General features: G+C 33.9%; 1 protein-coding gene across 2 annotated transcripts in view; it reads right to left on the minus strand.

The window, feature by feature from the left end:
- Positions 1 to 303: 303 nt before the first annotated feature.
- Positions 304 to 16,676, minus strand: part of LOC134282487 (fibrinogen-like protein A) — a 36,028-nt gene continuing 19,655 nt past the window's right edge. Inside the window, exons 4-5 of one of the 2 annotated variants that reach the window (XM_062764896.1) lie at positions 3,451 to 3,615; positions 304 to 616 (exon numbers count right to left, since the gene is read on the minus strand). In XM_062764896.1, coding sequence (XP_062620880.1) covers positions 363 to 616; positions 3,451 to 3,615 — 419 coding nt within the window. In that variant the 3' untranslated portion in view covers positions 304 to 362. Of the gene's footprint in view, positions 617 to 3,450; positions 3,616 to 10,446; positions 11,514 to 16,676 lie in introns of those variants that run through there. The other variant, XM_062764895.1, reaches the window with a different exon arrangement.

The raw sequence follows: 16,676 nt of genomic DNA on the forward strand, positions 1-16,676 counted from the left end.
TCATTATCCAGTGAAATTTTATGTTGCATTTTTTCAATTTATGGATATTACGATTATATGTATCTTATATACAAATATTATGTAAATATTTAGCTTTCATATCTTGCAAACACTTCTAATTTTAAAAGCTTTCTTGGTGTTAAGATTATGCTTGCAATATTTATTAAGAACAACATTTAATTTGTTCTCGGGAAGACACAGTATGGTTTACATTTCAATCCATTGTAAAACATCAGAGGTGGGATCAGGTGCCATGGAGGAGTGAGCATCCCCTACCGACCGGTCACACCCGCCGCTATTATTTGACAAAATTAAAATGTTAAAATGTGCCGTAACATGTCAGGTCTGATAAAGAATAAAATCTAGTTTTCAAGTCTGATCATCATTTGTGTCTTTTTTAGAGCTTCAGATTTACGTTTCCAGTGCCACCATATCGTGTATTCAGCACCAGAGGGAGCAGACTGGGCGTACTTCCCGTTAAGGTTTGAGTTGTGACAACTTGACCCGTACCACCAGGCTCCATGCCATTCTGTAGCACAGTTTTTACCATTCCTGTCATTATCCTGATCTTTAGTGGTGAATTTACGACCATTGTGAGGATAAGTCAAACTGTCACCTGGAAAAGAGTATTGATTATGTTATACGCTATAACTCAAACAAATTAATTAAATTATTGTAAATGTATTATCTTTGGAGTGTACGATATTTAGCGGAAAATGATTTTTAATTAAGTTAGCGTAGATTTGATTTAGCACATTTCTTGATGTTCTTCTTATTCATGTATCGATGTTTAAGACATTTAGCGATGTACTTAGAGGAAGTATCTTTCCGCCAAAAGCGCTAAAATGAATACACCGCCAAATGTAATACGTTTTCAGTAAAATTCTGATTGCTTTTTTTTTGGTTTTATTCAAATCATAATTTTTATTTATTATGTATGTAGATGACATTGTGCTCTTTTCTGAAACTAATCTAGGTCTTCAATCTCTGTTGAACCAATTAAGTCCTTACATAATAAAAGATTTAAAAATTGAACAAACTGTTTAAGGTAGGTATTTGAAATTCAAAAATTCTGCTAACATAAAAACCAACACAATTACACAAAAGAAATAGGAATCGCGCTAGTGATTAGTGGATCTTAACGGGTTTGCTTAAAATGAAAACTCGTGTTCGATTGATTTTCCTGTCGTATGTTTAAAACGTGCTCTATTTTTAGTGTTCTCTATACTTAGTTACAAATGAAAAAACATAATAAAATTTCTGTAAAATGCTGCGTATGTCGGTGGAAGAACGTTCAAGAGCGGTTGGCATTGTTCAGGCTGGGCGCAGTTTGCGAGGGGTAAGCTTTTATTAAATATTAATATAAATTTTGCTCAAATTTTTACATAATTGTTTTTATCAAAATAAAGGAACTGAATAAACTTCATAATCATTGTTGCAGGTTGCACGATATTTCAACAAAGACCATAAGACTATCCGGAAACTAGTCCAAAAATTCAAGGGAACCGGAAATGTGACAGATTTACGACGACGGCCCAAACGGCGTGTGACGACCCGTCAATAGGACCGGTACATATCAGTTTCCCATTTGCAAGACAGGCTTTTGACGGCACGAGCTACTGCAATACGTAAACTTGGTACTCATGCATGAAAGGCCCCTTAGAGGCCAGACGGTAAGGAACAGGCCTTATGTAGGGTTAGTGCTCTCTGGAAGACATAGGCGACAGCGTTTAGCATGCGCAACACGGCATCTGAGGTTTACACAAGCGGACTGGGGTCAAGTGTTTTTTTTTACAGACGAATCCAGATTCAATCTGAGAAGAACAGATGGTCGTTCCCGCGTCTACCGGAGAAGAGGTGAGCGGTACGTAGATGCATGCATGAGGGAAGGAGGGCAGTTTGGAGGGGCTCTATCATGATTTGGGCGGGGATATCTTTGCATACCAAAACACAGATCATACCAATCTATCAGAACCTCAACGCTGTGAGGTATCAGAATCTTGTATTGCAGCCTGTAAGCATACCTCATATCCAGGCAAATAGAGGAATGATCCTAATGCAGGATAATGCTACTCCCCACACAGCCAGAACAACCCAGGGTACTTAACTGGCCCCCATGCAGTCCCGACCTAAATCCAATCGAGCATGTGTGGGACGAACTTGATAGGAGAATTAGGCATTTTCCACAGCAACAGAACCTGGCGGATCTTGAAAGAGATTTAGTGAACACTTGCAATAATCTTCCGCAGAGGTTTTTACAAAATTATGTTAATTCCAAGAGGAGTAAATGTTAGGCATTTATTCGAGCTAACGAGGGACACACACGCTATTAATTAAGACTTTTATTTTGTAGACTACCTATTGTCTTTGTTCTTCAATTAAACGATGCAAACACTTATTAAAAAGGAAACTTTTTCTCTACTTTATGAAAGGTTTTTCTTTATGTCAAACAAAACTTAAGTCGAAATAAAGTGATACAAAACAGAAGGAGACAAAAACCTCGGTGGGGACTTAGAAATTTTGACTAGTATATAATGTATTCTAGAGCTGAGAAACAACTTGCTGATCGAGGCAGGGCAGCTTTATTAGTTTAAATGATATAAGAAACACAAACTTAATCATGACACATCGTTCTCTTTGTTTGAATGTTTTAAGCAGTATTGTAAATTATGCTTCATAACATTTGGGTTAACTTAAATCACTTAACATTGAGAAACTTTATCTTGATTGAATATAACATATTTAAGGAGTTGAAGGACAACATATTATATTGCTCTATATTCTGAACTTATGCGATATCCTCTGATTTACCAAAGAATGCATAACATAGGACAAATTTGGGGAAAAATAACTTGAACCAAAAATTATATTACTGAATATTGTTACAATGTTTTATATGAGTGTTTTGAAATGCTTTGCAATAATTTGCATAGGAAAAAAATTAATTGATATAGTTCCAGAACTACAACGGTGTGTGCAAACAAAGTTTCAAAATTGAAAGTGTGGACTTCCTCGTCGTCAAGCAACGTTTTTTTTGCTATGCAAAACAAAATAAGCGTTCTCAATTAGAACTCTATTTCTTTATTTTAACCTTTAAAATGAGCTTCTACACGGGGACATCGGTGGTTCAGACACACATCTTGATATATTTTGTCATTTTGCTAGATGTTCGTAAAAATCATGATAATTAAAGTGTACTAAAACAGTAAACTGATAGCGAAATGATTCCATGTACATCTTTTTATTAGCATTGTAACATTGCACACTTTAGGAATGAATTAAATATCTACCTACGCTACACTGTACTACCTTTCTTGGTACAGTTCAGGCTTTAACGACATTCTACGTAATTGTACACTGTATAACTTGCGTAAATATGTATATCTTTCTTATATAATGATTTTAAATCATTTCTATGAAATTCTAATCCCATGCGATAAGAAGACTAACCTGCGGTTCCTGAATACCCCGACACAGTGAGGACGTATTTATTGTATTTATCACCGACATGAAACGTGGAATACTGAGCGTATGCTTCAGCGCCATCAAAACTTTGTAGCTCTACCCGGAGTTCCTGGTCCTTGTTCTTTGTCAACTCATAGATTGCGTCATTTCCTAAAAAGAGGTATTAAATGCATATAACATTACGATAAATAATTTTTCTAATAATTAGATGTACATGTAATTTACCAATGTAATACATAACTTACACATGTGATATATGAATGTCATAGCTCCACTAAATCAAAAGTTATAGGCAAGGTTAAAGTTTTTGCGGACAAACAGATAAACGGAGAGACAGAGAGACAGACAGAGAGACAGAGAGACAAAAAGACGGACACGACAAAAACTATATGCCCCTGAAACTTCGTTTACGGGGGCATAAAAAGACATAACTTTTACAAATAGACAGTAACATCTACAGAGAGATATATCACACATTCAGCGATTGCGTCCATTTTTTGTATCTGTAGTTATGAAGTAAATTGATCCTCTGGATATTCCTTCTTAGTATTCTGTTATTTTCTTCAAAGGTTGACAAGGAATGTCTACGCTAATAATCCTATCACTCTACCAATTCACTTTCCAACGCCTCGCGCGTTTCAAAGTTTGCGTCTTTTAAAAAGTGTAAGTCAGAGCTAATTAAGAAATAGTTTCGAATCGCCAAGATTTTTGTTTCACAAAAAAAAAAAATAGATAATAACAAACACTATCTGAATAATTTTTCACTGAAATTAATTTTCTCAAAATTAATATGTTATATCATTTAATGAATAAGAACTTTTTTTACATTATACATGTAGAGCCATAGTTTCGTATTACAAGTATGGTCGCCGCCATATCAGTAGGACGACAAATATCTCTTAACACCACTAGCCCTCAAACTGAGTATCCTGAACTATGAAGGTGTATAGGAGAATAGACTACAAAATACGAATGTGGATCATGTCATAGATACAATCATGCAGTCTGGGCTGTGTCATTTACACATGGTGGACTGAAAAATGTGACTTTATCTGCATCAAAATATGAAGCGTTTCGACCCAAGAATAGTACGGTACAGTACGGACAAGAGATATGATTTTTGGTTGTTAATAAATTTATGAAATGTTTTTACGAAAATTATGAAATTTTCTCCTGGAATGTAAGTCTGTTTCATTTTCTTACAACTTAATTGTTTAAAGTTTAATAAATAGAGAAAATTCGATCGAACAAAGTTGAGTCGTGAAAAATGAGATTATTTAAAGCACAATATCAATATAATCAATTAATCAATTATTTATGCACACAATTCATTACGAAATTTTCCAATGTTTTCCAATCATGACAAGAAGCACACGGCGGGTGGTGTGACCGGTCGGCAGGGGATACTCACTCCTCTATGGTACCTCATCTCACCTCTGATGTTTTAGAGGTCCGTTTACTCTGTCTTTATTTGCGTATTATTTTACAGATTTATTTTTATCTTGAATACTGTTTGTTATCGCCATGATTCACTTGCATATTTCCTGTTTTCTTAAAGCACATACAATAAAGCGTCTTAGTTATTTTTAAAATACCCCTAACAAATAATTCTAAATAAAACTTCAGTAAATATTGTAAACGTTACTTATAAATTATAGTGATAACCTTTGACACTATGATGCTATTGTGATAACTTTGTAAACATCGTTTTACTTCACATAATGATAAGTTTCTCCTTGGTTTACTTTATTCATCCATAGTAATCTATGGAAAGGCGTAAGGTACCCCCACATTATTATTATATTTTCCTATATAATTATACCAAGAATGAATATCTCATCCAAACTCGCTTTTTACCACATTATTATTATTTTCCTGCAACAATTATAATCTTGTCTGGTAACTGTGTACACATTATTATTATTTTGTCCAACAATTATAATGATTCAAACTTTACAATAATAATCTTGCCAGTCAACATGGACACATTATTATGATTTTCGCCTCATGATTATAATGTTTTTAAACATCTACTGACAAGATTATAATCATGAGGCTAAAAATTATAATAATGTGTCCATGTTGACTGGCAAGATTATTATTGTAAAGTTTGAATCATTATAATTGTAGAACAAAATAATAATAATGTGTACTCATTTAATAATATTAAAATTTTTGCAGAAAAATAATAATAATGTTGAAAAAAGCAAGTTTGGATGAGATAATTATTTTTGGTATAATTATATAGGAAAATATAATAATAATGTAATGACACTATTTAGAACTTGTCTTTAATCAGTAAAAGTTGTTAAAGTAATAAAGTATATGAATTACTTTTGTTTTTTATTTTTTGTACTAGTTTCTGTATTTTTTGCAATGTACGCCCTTAATCACATTAGAAGTAAATTTAGTATTATCGTATGAGATCTAGAAGAATTTATCAAAAATTAACTTTTAATTTTGTAATAAAGACATTTATTTTCATTCGTTTATTTTTTTTTCTCTTACACTTTCTGCAATCAGCTATATTTAGACTATCATTTAGCATGAATGACCACAACCTTTCTCCCTCCCATGATTCTCTATATTTCCCATGATTCTCTATATTTCCCATGATTCTCTATATTTGGTGTACTCAGATCTTACGTCAAAGCTTAACAAATGTTCTGTGGATACAAGGTATATTGTTCCTTAAATAATTTAAAGAAACTGAAGCAGCAAAACCAAATAGGATTTTTTTCTTTCCAAAACTTGCAATAATATTGTTGCATGATGTATCTAAACAGTGTTATAAACATGTTAAATAATTTGATAGACTTTTGATCGCTGATAATATTTTAACTTATCGTTTATCATATAACATACTTAAACTTTGAAACTCATCATTGTACCATTATACGAGAGTAAGAATTCCCTATCTGTCTTTACGCTTATTTAAGTAACATTTGAAGGTTGAAATCGTAAGTATACATATTGTACATATCTTTATAGTATATGTGGTTGTTCGAGATCAGGTTTTCCAACACTCTTTTGGAATTCCCATGGGTGGCAATTGCGCTCTTATATTAGCAGAGCTAATTTTTGTATTCATATGGCGCAGAATATGTCTAAAATCTTCTAGGTGAAAAGAGGTAAACACTTGCTTAGGCCTTCAGCTTGAGATATATCGATTTAGAAATATCGACGACGTTTGGTTAATTAACAATAGTTATTTCAATTCTTATGTCGATACGATGTATCCTGGTGAGCTTTAGAAAAACAATATCACAGTGTCTGAGAAATATATTTCATATTTTGGATGTTTTACTTGAAAAAGATGTTAATGGTAATCTGACACCTAAACTCTGACATTTACTTTTCTATCATTAAATACCCTTACTTTCATGTATGCAGCAATATACCTTCATTCTTCGAAACTTGGTTAGGTTCCTCTGTTGATGAAGCTGTTGTGAATGAACTGAAACCATCATGCTACGAAATCATTCGTCAAGATCGCAACAGTGGACGCCGTGGTGGTGGAATAGCTCTTGTCTTTAAGAATGGAATTGATGTGACCGTTGTGAACACAAGCTCGGATATTTTCACTCAATTCGAACATCTAGAAGTTACAGTCCGAATAGAAGACATGAGAATGAATCTATGTATCATTTACAGACCGCCACCTTCTACTGTGAATGGTTTAACTACCAGTCAGTTCTTCTCAGAATGGGACACCTATCTTGATCAGAATACTATATTTCCCCAAGACCTAGTAATCACAGGTGATTTCAATTTTCACGTCGACAATCGTAGTGATCCTGAGGCAAGCAGGTTGTTACAATCCCTTGATGATCGCAACCTTATACAACACGTGGACGAGCCGACCCATGTTCACGGACATATCCTAGACTTGCTAATCACACGATCATCTAGTGAAATACTACATTCACGTCCTCAAGTCAAAAATCCTTCATTGAGTGATGTGAAAGGAAACTTGTGCTGTGACCACTATGCTATACATGCAACGTTCAACTGCAGAAAGCCACAACATCAACGTAAAGAGATTACGTTTAGAAGGCTCAAGAATATCAACATACATGACATGAGTAGAGATATTAAAAATCAACTACAAGATGAATCCGCACGAAATGAGAACACGTCTGTGGACCATTTAGTACAAGGGTACAACAAATGCCTCTCGCATATTCTAAACACTCATGCGCCTCTTGTTAGCAAGTCAATTCTTATAAGAGCTAACACAGAGTGGTACACAGACGAACTCAGGACAGCGAAACAACAGAAGCGGAAAACGGAGAGACGTTGGCGTAGATCTAAACTGGAAATACACCACCAGCTTTTTAAAGCGGAATGTAAGCAAACAGGCCAATTACTACACAAGGCAAAAGAAGAATTCTATTCTACTAAAATTCAGGAATTTAGATATGATCTGAAAAACTTCTTTAGGGTGACGAATTTATTGATGGGTAAGAATCAGGAGAGTCCCCTACCAACATCACCATCAGATGAAGATCTTGCAAATAAATTTTCAACATTTTTCATAGACAAAGTAACATCCATCAGAGAGACACTTAAACAAAAAACAGAAAAAGAAGACAGCTATTTAGGCACAGACGTGTACTATCTTGGGCCTCTATTAGCTGCTTTTGAACGTACCACTGAAGATGAAGTACGATCACTAATAATGAAGGCACCCAGTAAATCATGCGAACTGGATCCAATTCCAACAAAGCTACTGAAAAAGTGCCTGGATCCGGTAATACTGCTTGTCACAGAAATTGTTAATGTATCTCTCGATCAGGGAATTTTTCCGTCTGCTTGGAAGGAGGCCATAGTTCGTCCACTTCTTAAGAAACCTGGACTAGATAAGGAAGTGTTGAAAAACTATCGGCCCGTATCGAACTTGAGTTTTATCTCAAAAATATTGGAGAAAGTTGTGGCTCGTAGGATTGATGCCCATTTGGATGCGAATTCTCTTCGCGATCCACTTCAGTCGGCATATCGTCCCAGGCACTCCACGGAAACGGCCCTCATCAAGGTCCACAACGATATTGTGACAGCCCTAGACCAACAATCTTCAGCAGTCCTTGTCCTTCTGGATTTATCCGCTGCTTTTGATGTTATTGACCATAATATATTGTTCAAACGCCTAACTGTGTCTTATGGTTTCCGTGATGGAGCTCTTGAGTGGATCAAGTCTTACCTCAAGAACAGAAAACAATGTGTCACAATTGGATCCGTCCGATCAGAGTCTAGACAACTGCCTTTTGGTGTCCCCCAAGGATCTGTACTCGGACCGAAATTGTATTGCCTCTTCTCCAAACCCATTGGAATCATATGCCACCGCCATGGAATGATATATCACTGCTATGCAGATGATACACAAATCTACATGATCATAAGACCACTGGAAAATTGGAACAATTACTTCTCTCGACTTGAAGCGTGTCTTAGTGAAATTGGTTCATGGATGACATCAAACCTACTCAAACTAAACCAAGAAAAGACCGAGCTAATAATCTTCTCCACAAAGCAACACCAGAAGTATCTGCCAACATTACAACTAAAAGTTGGTGATAATATCATCGAAAGCGTGCCATGTGTAAAAAATCTAGGTGCATTTTTCGATCAACACCTTACTATGGAAAAACAGGTATCCTCGGTCGTCAAGTCATGCTATTTTCAAATAAGCAATATTGGACGAATACTGCGCTTTCTTACAAAAGAAGCCTGCAAGACCATGGTGAATGCAGTTATCACTGCCAGGCTGGACTATGGGAACTGCCTTCTATATGGAGTGTCAAAGGCCTTACTAGACCGGATTCAAAAAGTCCAGAACACGGCAGCTCGTTTAGTTACAAGATCATCGAAACGGGAGCATATTACACCTATCCTAGCTGATCTTCATTGGCTACCTGTTTCTTTCCGTCCACAATATAAAATCTTGACATATGTCTACCAATCCTTACACGGGTTAGCTCCATCGTATATCAAAGATCTTATAATGGAATACAAGCCTACCAGATCACTGCGATCTGAGTCAACATCACGGTTAGTTGTTCCTAAGATCAGGACGAAGACATATGGTGAACGTCGACTTGGTTGGGCAGCGGCATTTTTGTGGAACGACCTTCCTAATGATATAAAGCAGGCCCAGTCCCTGGATATTTTCAAAAGACAATTAAAGACGCATTTTTATAGGATAGCTTTTTAAATTTTAGGTGCTCAATTTTTAGCAGCAAATCATAAATCACAAATGATGTTCTTTTATTGAGTTTTATTGATGGTGTAATTGTATTTTGTATGTAATTTGTAGTATTTTAATGTTATAACTCCGAACACATATAGGAGTATGGGTTAATATTTTATATAAGTTTTCATAGCTTTTAAATCATGTTTACTTGCGTTTTATTGTACAGCGCTTTAGAGTTAAATTATTAATATTTAGCGCTTTATAAATTCATATATTATTATTATTATTATTATTATTATTATTATTATTATTATTATTCATCACCTGCATACAGGTTTTATATCCCTCATTTAATTCAATGCTCAAAAACATGCTCTACGTATGAACAATTTCAAAAGAGGTATATTATTGACAAACAAGTTGTTGAAACAAGAATAGCAGACTCGTTTAAAGTCATCATTTTGTAAGTTCTTTTGTCAATTCAATGACTTTTTTCAGTAAATAAAAGTTATCATTGAGTCAAATGCTGACTGACGTTTTTCACACTAATTGTTATATTATTATTTACACAATATATTGACGGTAGATTTTTTCATTGTTTCCAATTCATGACAAGGAGCACACGGCGGGTATGACCGGTCGGCAAGAGATGCTCACTCCCCATGGCACCTAATCACACCTCTGATATTTCGGAGTCCTTGTTAGCTCAACTCTTATTTTGTTTTGTTTCATGGACTTACGAGCTTCAATATTGTTTGTTTTCACCATATAATTTATATTAGGTGATGAAATTTATCAATTATATTTAACTTTATTCCATATTGATATACATGTGTGATGCTTAAATTTAACTTCCATACAATCTCCCTGCTTTGAGTTTTCTTCTTGAAGCACCTTTAATTGAAGCATTTATAATGGAGAACATTTATGTATTTATACAAAGAAAAAATTCTATATTGCATAACGTAATTGTCTATTTACAAGATTTATATAATAAAACTGCAATGAAATAATGAAACAAAATCAATTTGCTATTTATTTGACAAAAGTAAAATATAAAAAAAAATGTAATGAGTCATTACTTTTATTATATTAGGGCTGATAATAATTTATCTCTAGTTTTCATATCTGATCATTGAAGCTTTTTGAACATTTTGGCAGGGATATCATGCCACATGGTTGCCATCAAAACAGCAAAATGTACTTAATAAATGTATGAATTGTAATAGAGCAGATATAAGCATATTGCATAACGTTTTAATACTATCTATTTCACATGAGTAAACTAATTAATCGATAATCATTATTCTTGCCAGGACTGAATATGGATTTTTTAAAGCTATTAATTTTTGTGTCTGATCGTCATCGTTGTCTTTTGTTTCTTTCTTTTTTTCAGTTCAATTATACCGGGTATTTAACACCAGACAAAGCAGACTTTTCGGACGCGTTAGTTTCTGTGTCTGATCATCATCAGAGTCTGTTATAATGAATTATATTTTTGTTACTAGTGATACCATACACAAAACTATAAACTATTATTTAGGTGAATAGGGCATAAAACACGACCTCCTAATATTAAAGAAGAAAGATTAAGTAATTAAAATGATTCAATTTTTGTGTCTAATCATCATCACAGTCCGTTTTAACGCTTCATGTTTACTTTTCCAGTGAAACCATGTCGGGTGTTTAGCATTAGACACAGCAGACTTGACGTACTGCCCATTGATATTTGAGTAGTGACATCCCTTGTACCACCAGGCCCCGTGGTATTCTGTTGCACAGTTACTAGAGTTTTTGTTGTCATTATCCTGATTTTTTGTGGTGAATTTCATTCCATTGTGATAAGCCAAACTGTCACCTAAAACAGAGTATAGATAAAATCATAATCCATAAATTAATAACAATTAAAACATTACTCAAAGCATTGTATAGCCTCCACCGTAATCACTATTGTCGAGGATTTAAAAGAAACATTGTAAATGAATAATGTAATGATAACAAAGAAATACCTCATATATTATTTATGCGAGATATCCTACATTTTAAGACAAAGTTTGTATCAAAGCATTCTGAAATATAATTTGTACTGTGAAGATACCTAAAACGTATATGACTGAAAACGAGATATCACATCTCCTGTTTAAATGGTACATTTGCTTTATTTTTGAAAAAAATTATTGTTAAAAATTCATGTACACATTGGGGTATAAGCTTTACAGCACATTCAAGCAATGAATCTATTATCTTCAAAAGAACCCTGGTTTGTACGTATTACGCATTAAAGACATGGAATAGGTGTTTTTTTAAGATAGAAAAGGGCTTTAAAGGGTTAGGAAGACTTAAAATAACTTGCATTTCTATGTAATTTATTCTTTATATCATAACTTTCTATCATTTCAAAGTGAAAATATTTAGATAATATCCATTTCAAAGATGCCCTAATGATATGAAAAATTAAGCTGCGACATAAATGATACTTTTTTGATGTCAGTCGAATAGTGACATAAGGAACACACTATATACTATATATGTAAAATTTTCCATTTAGTGGAAGCAGAATTTAATTATAAACTATATTTGTATCCGGTGTGATGATAACTGAACACTAGATGCTGTCATGAGACAGTAATACCCGCACTAAGGTGTTTGCCTCTAAATGCACACTCCTCTAAAATTAGGCTTTACCAAAGAAAAAGTCAATATAATTTAATAATTTACATAATAGGGCCTCCATGTATTCATCAAATTGAGCATAGTATTCTTAAGTGAACATGTGACCCATGGGCCTCGATCTTATAGGTACATGTATTTCATATTCATAATTCATTACCAGTCTGAAATTAAACAACAGAATTCAATTAATGATGTAAATTAGGTTTGAAACAAGGGGGGGGGGGGTTAAATTTTTGGCCCATAATTGGAACTTTTTAAATCTATTTTCTCATATAGATCAACAACAAATATTATTCAAATTAGTTTAAAGCGTTTTTGATTATTTTTTCCAAAATGTACAAACTTTTTTATACTTGATTAGGCAGAAACACCTTGAAAGCTGCCATATACCATGTATACCCAATCAATTTAGTCAACCCCCACCCTTCTCCCATCAACACACATACACGCAAACACACCCTATTTTCCTGTTTTTGGAAATAGGCCTAGATGGCAAAGTTAAGATAAAACATCTTTTGTAAATAATAATTTTAAATTTGTTCTTATACTGTAAATGTATATGAAGACCTGCATCACATTGGGCTTGCGTCACGTACCTAACTTAAGTACTAGTTTTACCATAATCATTTTTAGATAGCACTGCACGTGCAGTACTAGGCCTAGTGTTGTGTACACATCATTGCATGTATGTCAGTTGGAATTATTTTGTGTTTAATTGGATTATATTTCATGAAGTTGGAGCTATGGCAGTCGGTAAGTACACGTTTTGGTATAGATTTGGGTAAAATAGTCTGAAATGCAACTGGTTAGGTTAAAGTTTAAAGGATCAAAGGTCATCCGATGCTGCAATGAGACGAATTTCACATTCTAAAGAGTTATCGCCCGTTATCGACGTTACATTCAGTTACAAAAAACAGAATTTTTTTCTGAGAGGGAGGGGGGACTTCCAGACCAGAATTTCCTGAGAAGCAAATAAAAGGAGAAGTTATGGTGGTGTCTGTTTTCTAGGGTGGAGGGCATCCAAAGTCTTTTTTATATTATAGTCCTGCAAATTCGGGGGGGGGGGGTCTCAAGATACACTTCCAGTCCCTGTAAACAGTAATGGCAAATGATCATGTGACTCCTAGATAGTGGGAAACTTTTTCCATTTGACCATACATAATTTTGCGCTTTTTGTGTTATTATGTTATGTAAATTTAATGGTATAAAGGTTTTGAACCCCCTGGAGGTCATCCTCACTCTTCTAATGATTCTAACTGGAAATGTTCACAATATGACTGCATTAAATGAAATAAAAGTGCATCAATGATAAGATTGCTTGACATTTCATTCATCAACCTATCCTCCTAGAATTAGGAATGAAAATCATTCAAAGAGATGGACCACATTAAAGTATTTGTATATAGGCTATTAACATATTTTTTTAAAAATGTAAAACAAGCAGTAGTTTGCATACATGTCATGAATATAAACAGGGGTCTGGGATGGGGTGAGGGGAAGGATCGAGTTCCTGTCTCTTTACGTCTTAATGGTTGAAAACTCCTAAAATGAATGTTGACCTCAAATCCGACGTGTCCTCATTATTTTTCAAGTGGGGGTGTCTCCATTTGAGTGAAAAATTCCTGAGAGGGATGTTTAACAACAAACAAACAATTAAATGACATAAAAACACAATATTGATTTGCGTTAAGAAATATGCAGGGGATTTTTTCCATCATCAATCTTCTTCTCAAGAACAGCAAGGGCATTATTGTCCCCCGTTTTGGGGGAAAGGGAGGGAACATTAAATCTTATTTGTCTGTCAGTCTGGCCATCTTTGACAGTATGTGCATCTGTCACAATAAATTTAACCTTGATCATAACTTTTGAATAATATGAGATAGGGCTTTCATATTTCACATGTACATTACCACAAAACTTTCTAAATGTACTATGATTTTTTAACCCAAGTGAGACCTTGACCTCAAAATTTTACCTACTTTCCAAAAAATAACATTTTAAATTAATCATTTTGAAAGAGAAAAGATATGGCATTTAAATTATACATGTATATTACATCTGAAAAGACTTTTCTAAATATATCATGACTTTGACTTTCTTGACCTAGAAGTTTAACCTACTTTTCAAAAATATTATATTATATATTTATATATATCTATATATAACTTTTGATTGAAAAGAGATGGGTCTTTCATATTTGACATGTACTTTACCTGCAACAAAATATTTCGAGCATGCGATGATTTCCCCCCTTTGACCTAATTTTCATAAAGTGACATATGATAGGGATGCATATTTGATACACAATCTGCCATAAATTATGGCATCCCATTCACTTAAACACAGAAAGCAAAGGACCACAATTCTTTGAATTTGCATGTATAATCTTGATATGGAAACATCCTCATATAATGTATATTCAAGTTTTTTATGCTACGCCATGATTAGGAATACATGTATTAGTTTTTGTCATGTCCGTCCTCCACCCTTCCATCTGTCTTTCCATCGAGCTCAAAGAAATTACTTTCTAGATATTTTATCAAAGTTCATATATGCTGATGCATATACTGATGTAAACTATCCAACTGTGGCAATATTTTTTATGCGCCCGGATCAATAGATCCCGGGCATATATTGTTTTTGTCCTGTCTGTTTGTCTGTTTGTCTATTTATCTGTTTGTCTGTTTGTCTTTTTGTCTGTTTGTCTGTTGTCAACTTTAACCTTGGCCATAACTTTTGAACAATAAGAGATAGAGACTTCATTTTTGGTATTCATACTCCACTATTAAAGTCCTTTCAAATGACATCAAGGTCAATGACCTTGTGACCTTGACTGTGACCTATATGCTAAAAATAGCTTTTTCCACTGTTTGTCATAACTTTTTAACCATAGGAGATAGGACTTGATATTTGGTATGCATACTCCTCTAATAAAGCCCTTTCAGTTGACAACAAGGTCAATGATCTTGTGACCTTGACTGTGACCTATATGCTAAAAATAGCTTTTTACACTTTTTGCCATAACTTTTGAACCATAGGAGATAGGAACCTCATATTTGGGATGCATACTCCACTGATTAAGTTCTTTCAAATGACACCATGGTCAATGACCTTGTGGCCTTGACCTTGACCTAGATGCTAAAAATAGCTTTTTACACTTTTTGCCATAACTTTTTAACCATAGGAGATAGGAACTTCATATTTAGGATGCATACTCCACTGATTAAATTCTTTCAAATGACACCATGGTCAATGACCTTGACTGTGACCTATATGCTAAAAATAGCTTTTTACACTTTTGGCCATAACTTTTTAACCATAGTAGATAGGGACTTCATATTTGGGATGCATACTCCACTGATTAAGTTCTTTCATATGACACCACGGTCAGTGACCTTGTGACCTTGACTGTGACCAATATGCTAAAAGTAGATTTTTTGAACTTTGTTTCCGCCGGGCACATAGTGTTTCACAAACACATCTTGTTTACCTTTACTTTCCTTTGACCTTTACTTAACTTTTCTTAAAATTAGTGTTTAGCTTTATTTTAGAGAAACCATAATGATTCAAGTTGTGTAATGAAACTTCACATGATGATACATACTGATGTAAGCAATTAAAGCTTTACAATGCTTCACTCTTTTTTACCTTGACATTTCCTGTGATCTTGACCTCACTGTCTTAGACTAGATCAGTTTTGAATAAACAGTTCAAGATATATTAATCAAACTTCATATGCTAATACTATTATTGCATTAACTTATTTTGACCTTGAATTTTCTTTTGACCTTGACCTCACTTTTTAAAATATGTGTTTATCTAAGTTTCAAATAAACCATTAATTATATTTTTATCAAAATTCATATGATAATAGTAAATTCACACTGATGTAAGCTTTTCAGCTAGAACAACATTTTGACCACAACCTTTCCTTTGACTTCTCTTTTCTTAAAACAAAGTGTTAAGCTCAGTTTCATTAAATCATTCAAGATATTTTTATCAAACATAATAAGCTAATATGTATTAGTGAGAGCTATTCAGCTGCATCAAAAACTTCATCTTGCACATTCCTGTGACCTTGACCTCCCTCCTCTTTAATATGTATTTTGCTTAGTTTTAAGAAATAATTTAAGACATTTTTATGTTTAACATGCACTTATACATAATTTGATGAGAATTTATTATCTATATCCAATTTATTTATATTTTAGTTTCAATTCTGAAAAAAAACTGTTTCAGATATTTTCATCAAACTTTATACACAAATACAAATTTTAGTTTTTAGTTTTTAGCTCATCTGAAACGAAGGCTCAAGTGAGCTTTTCTGATCATATTTTGTCCGGCATCC

This window comes from Saccostrea cucullata, unplaced genomic scaffold (assembly GCF_032062105.1).
Source record: "Saccostrea cucullata isolate Sc308-1 unplaced genomic scaffold, CSIRO_AGI_Scuc_v1 ctg2171, whole genome shotgun sequence".
In the NCBI taxonomy this organism is placed as follows: domain Eukaryota; kingdom Metazoa; phylum Mollusca; class Bivalvia; order Ostreida; family Ostreidae; genus Saccostrea; species Saccostrea cuccullata.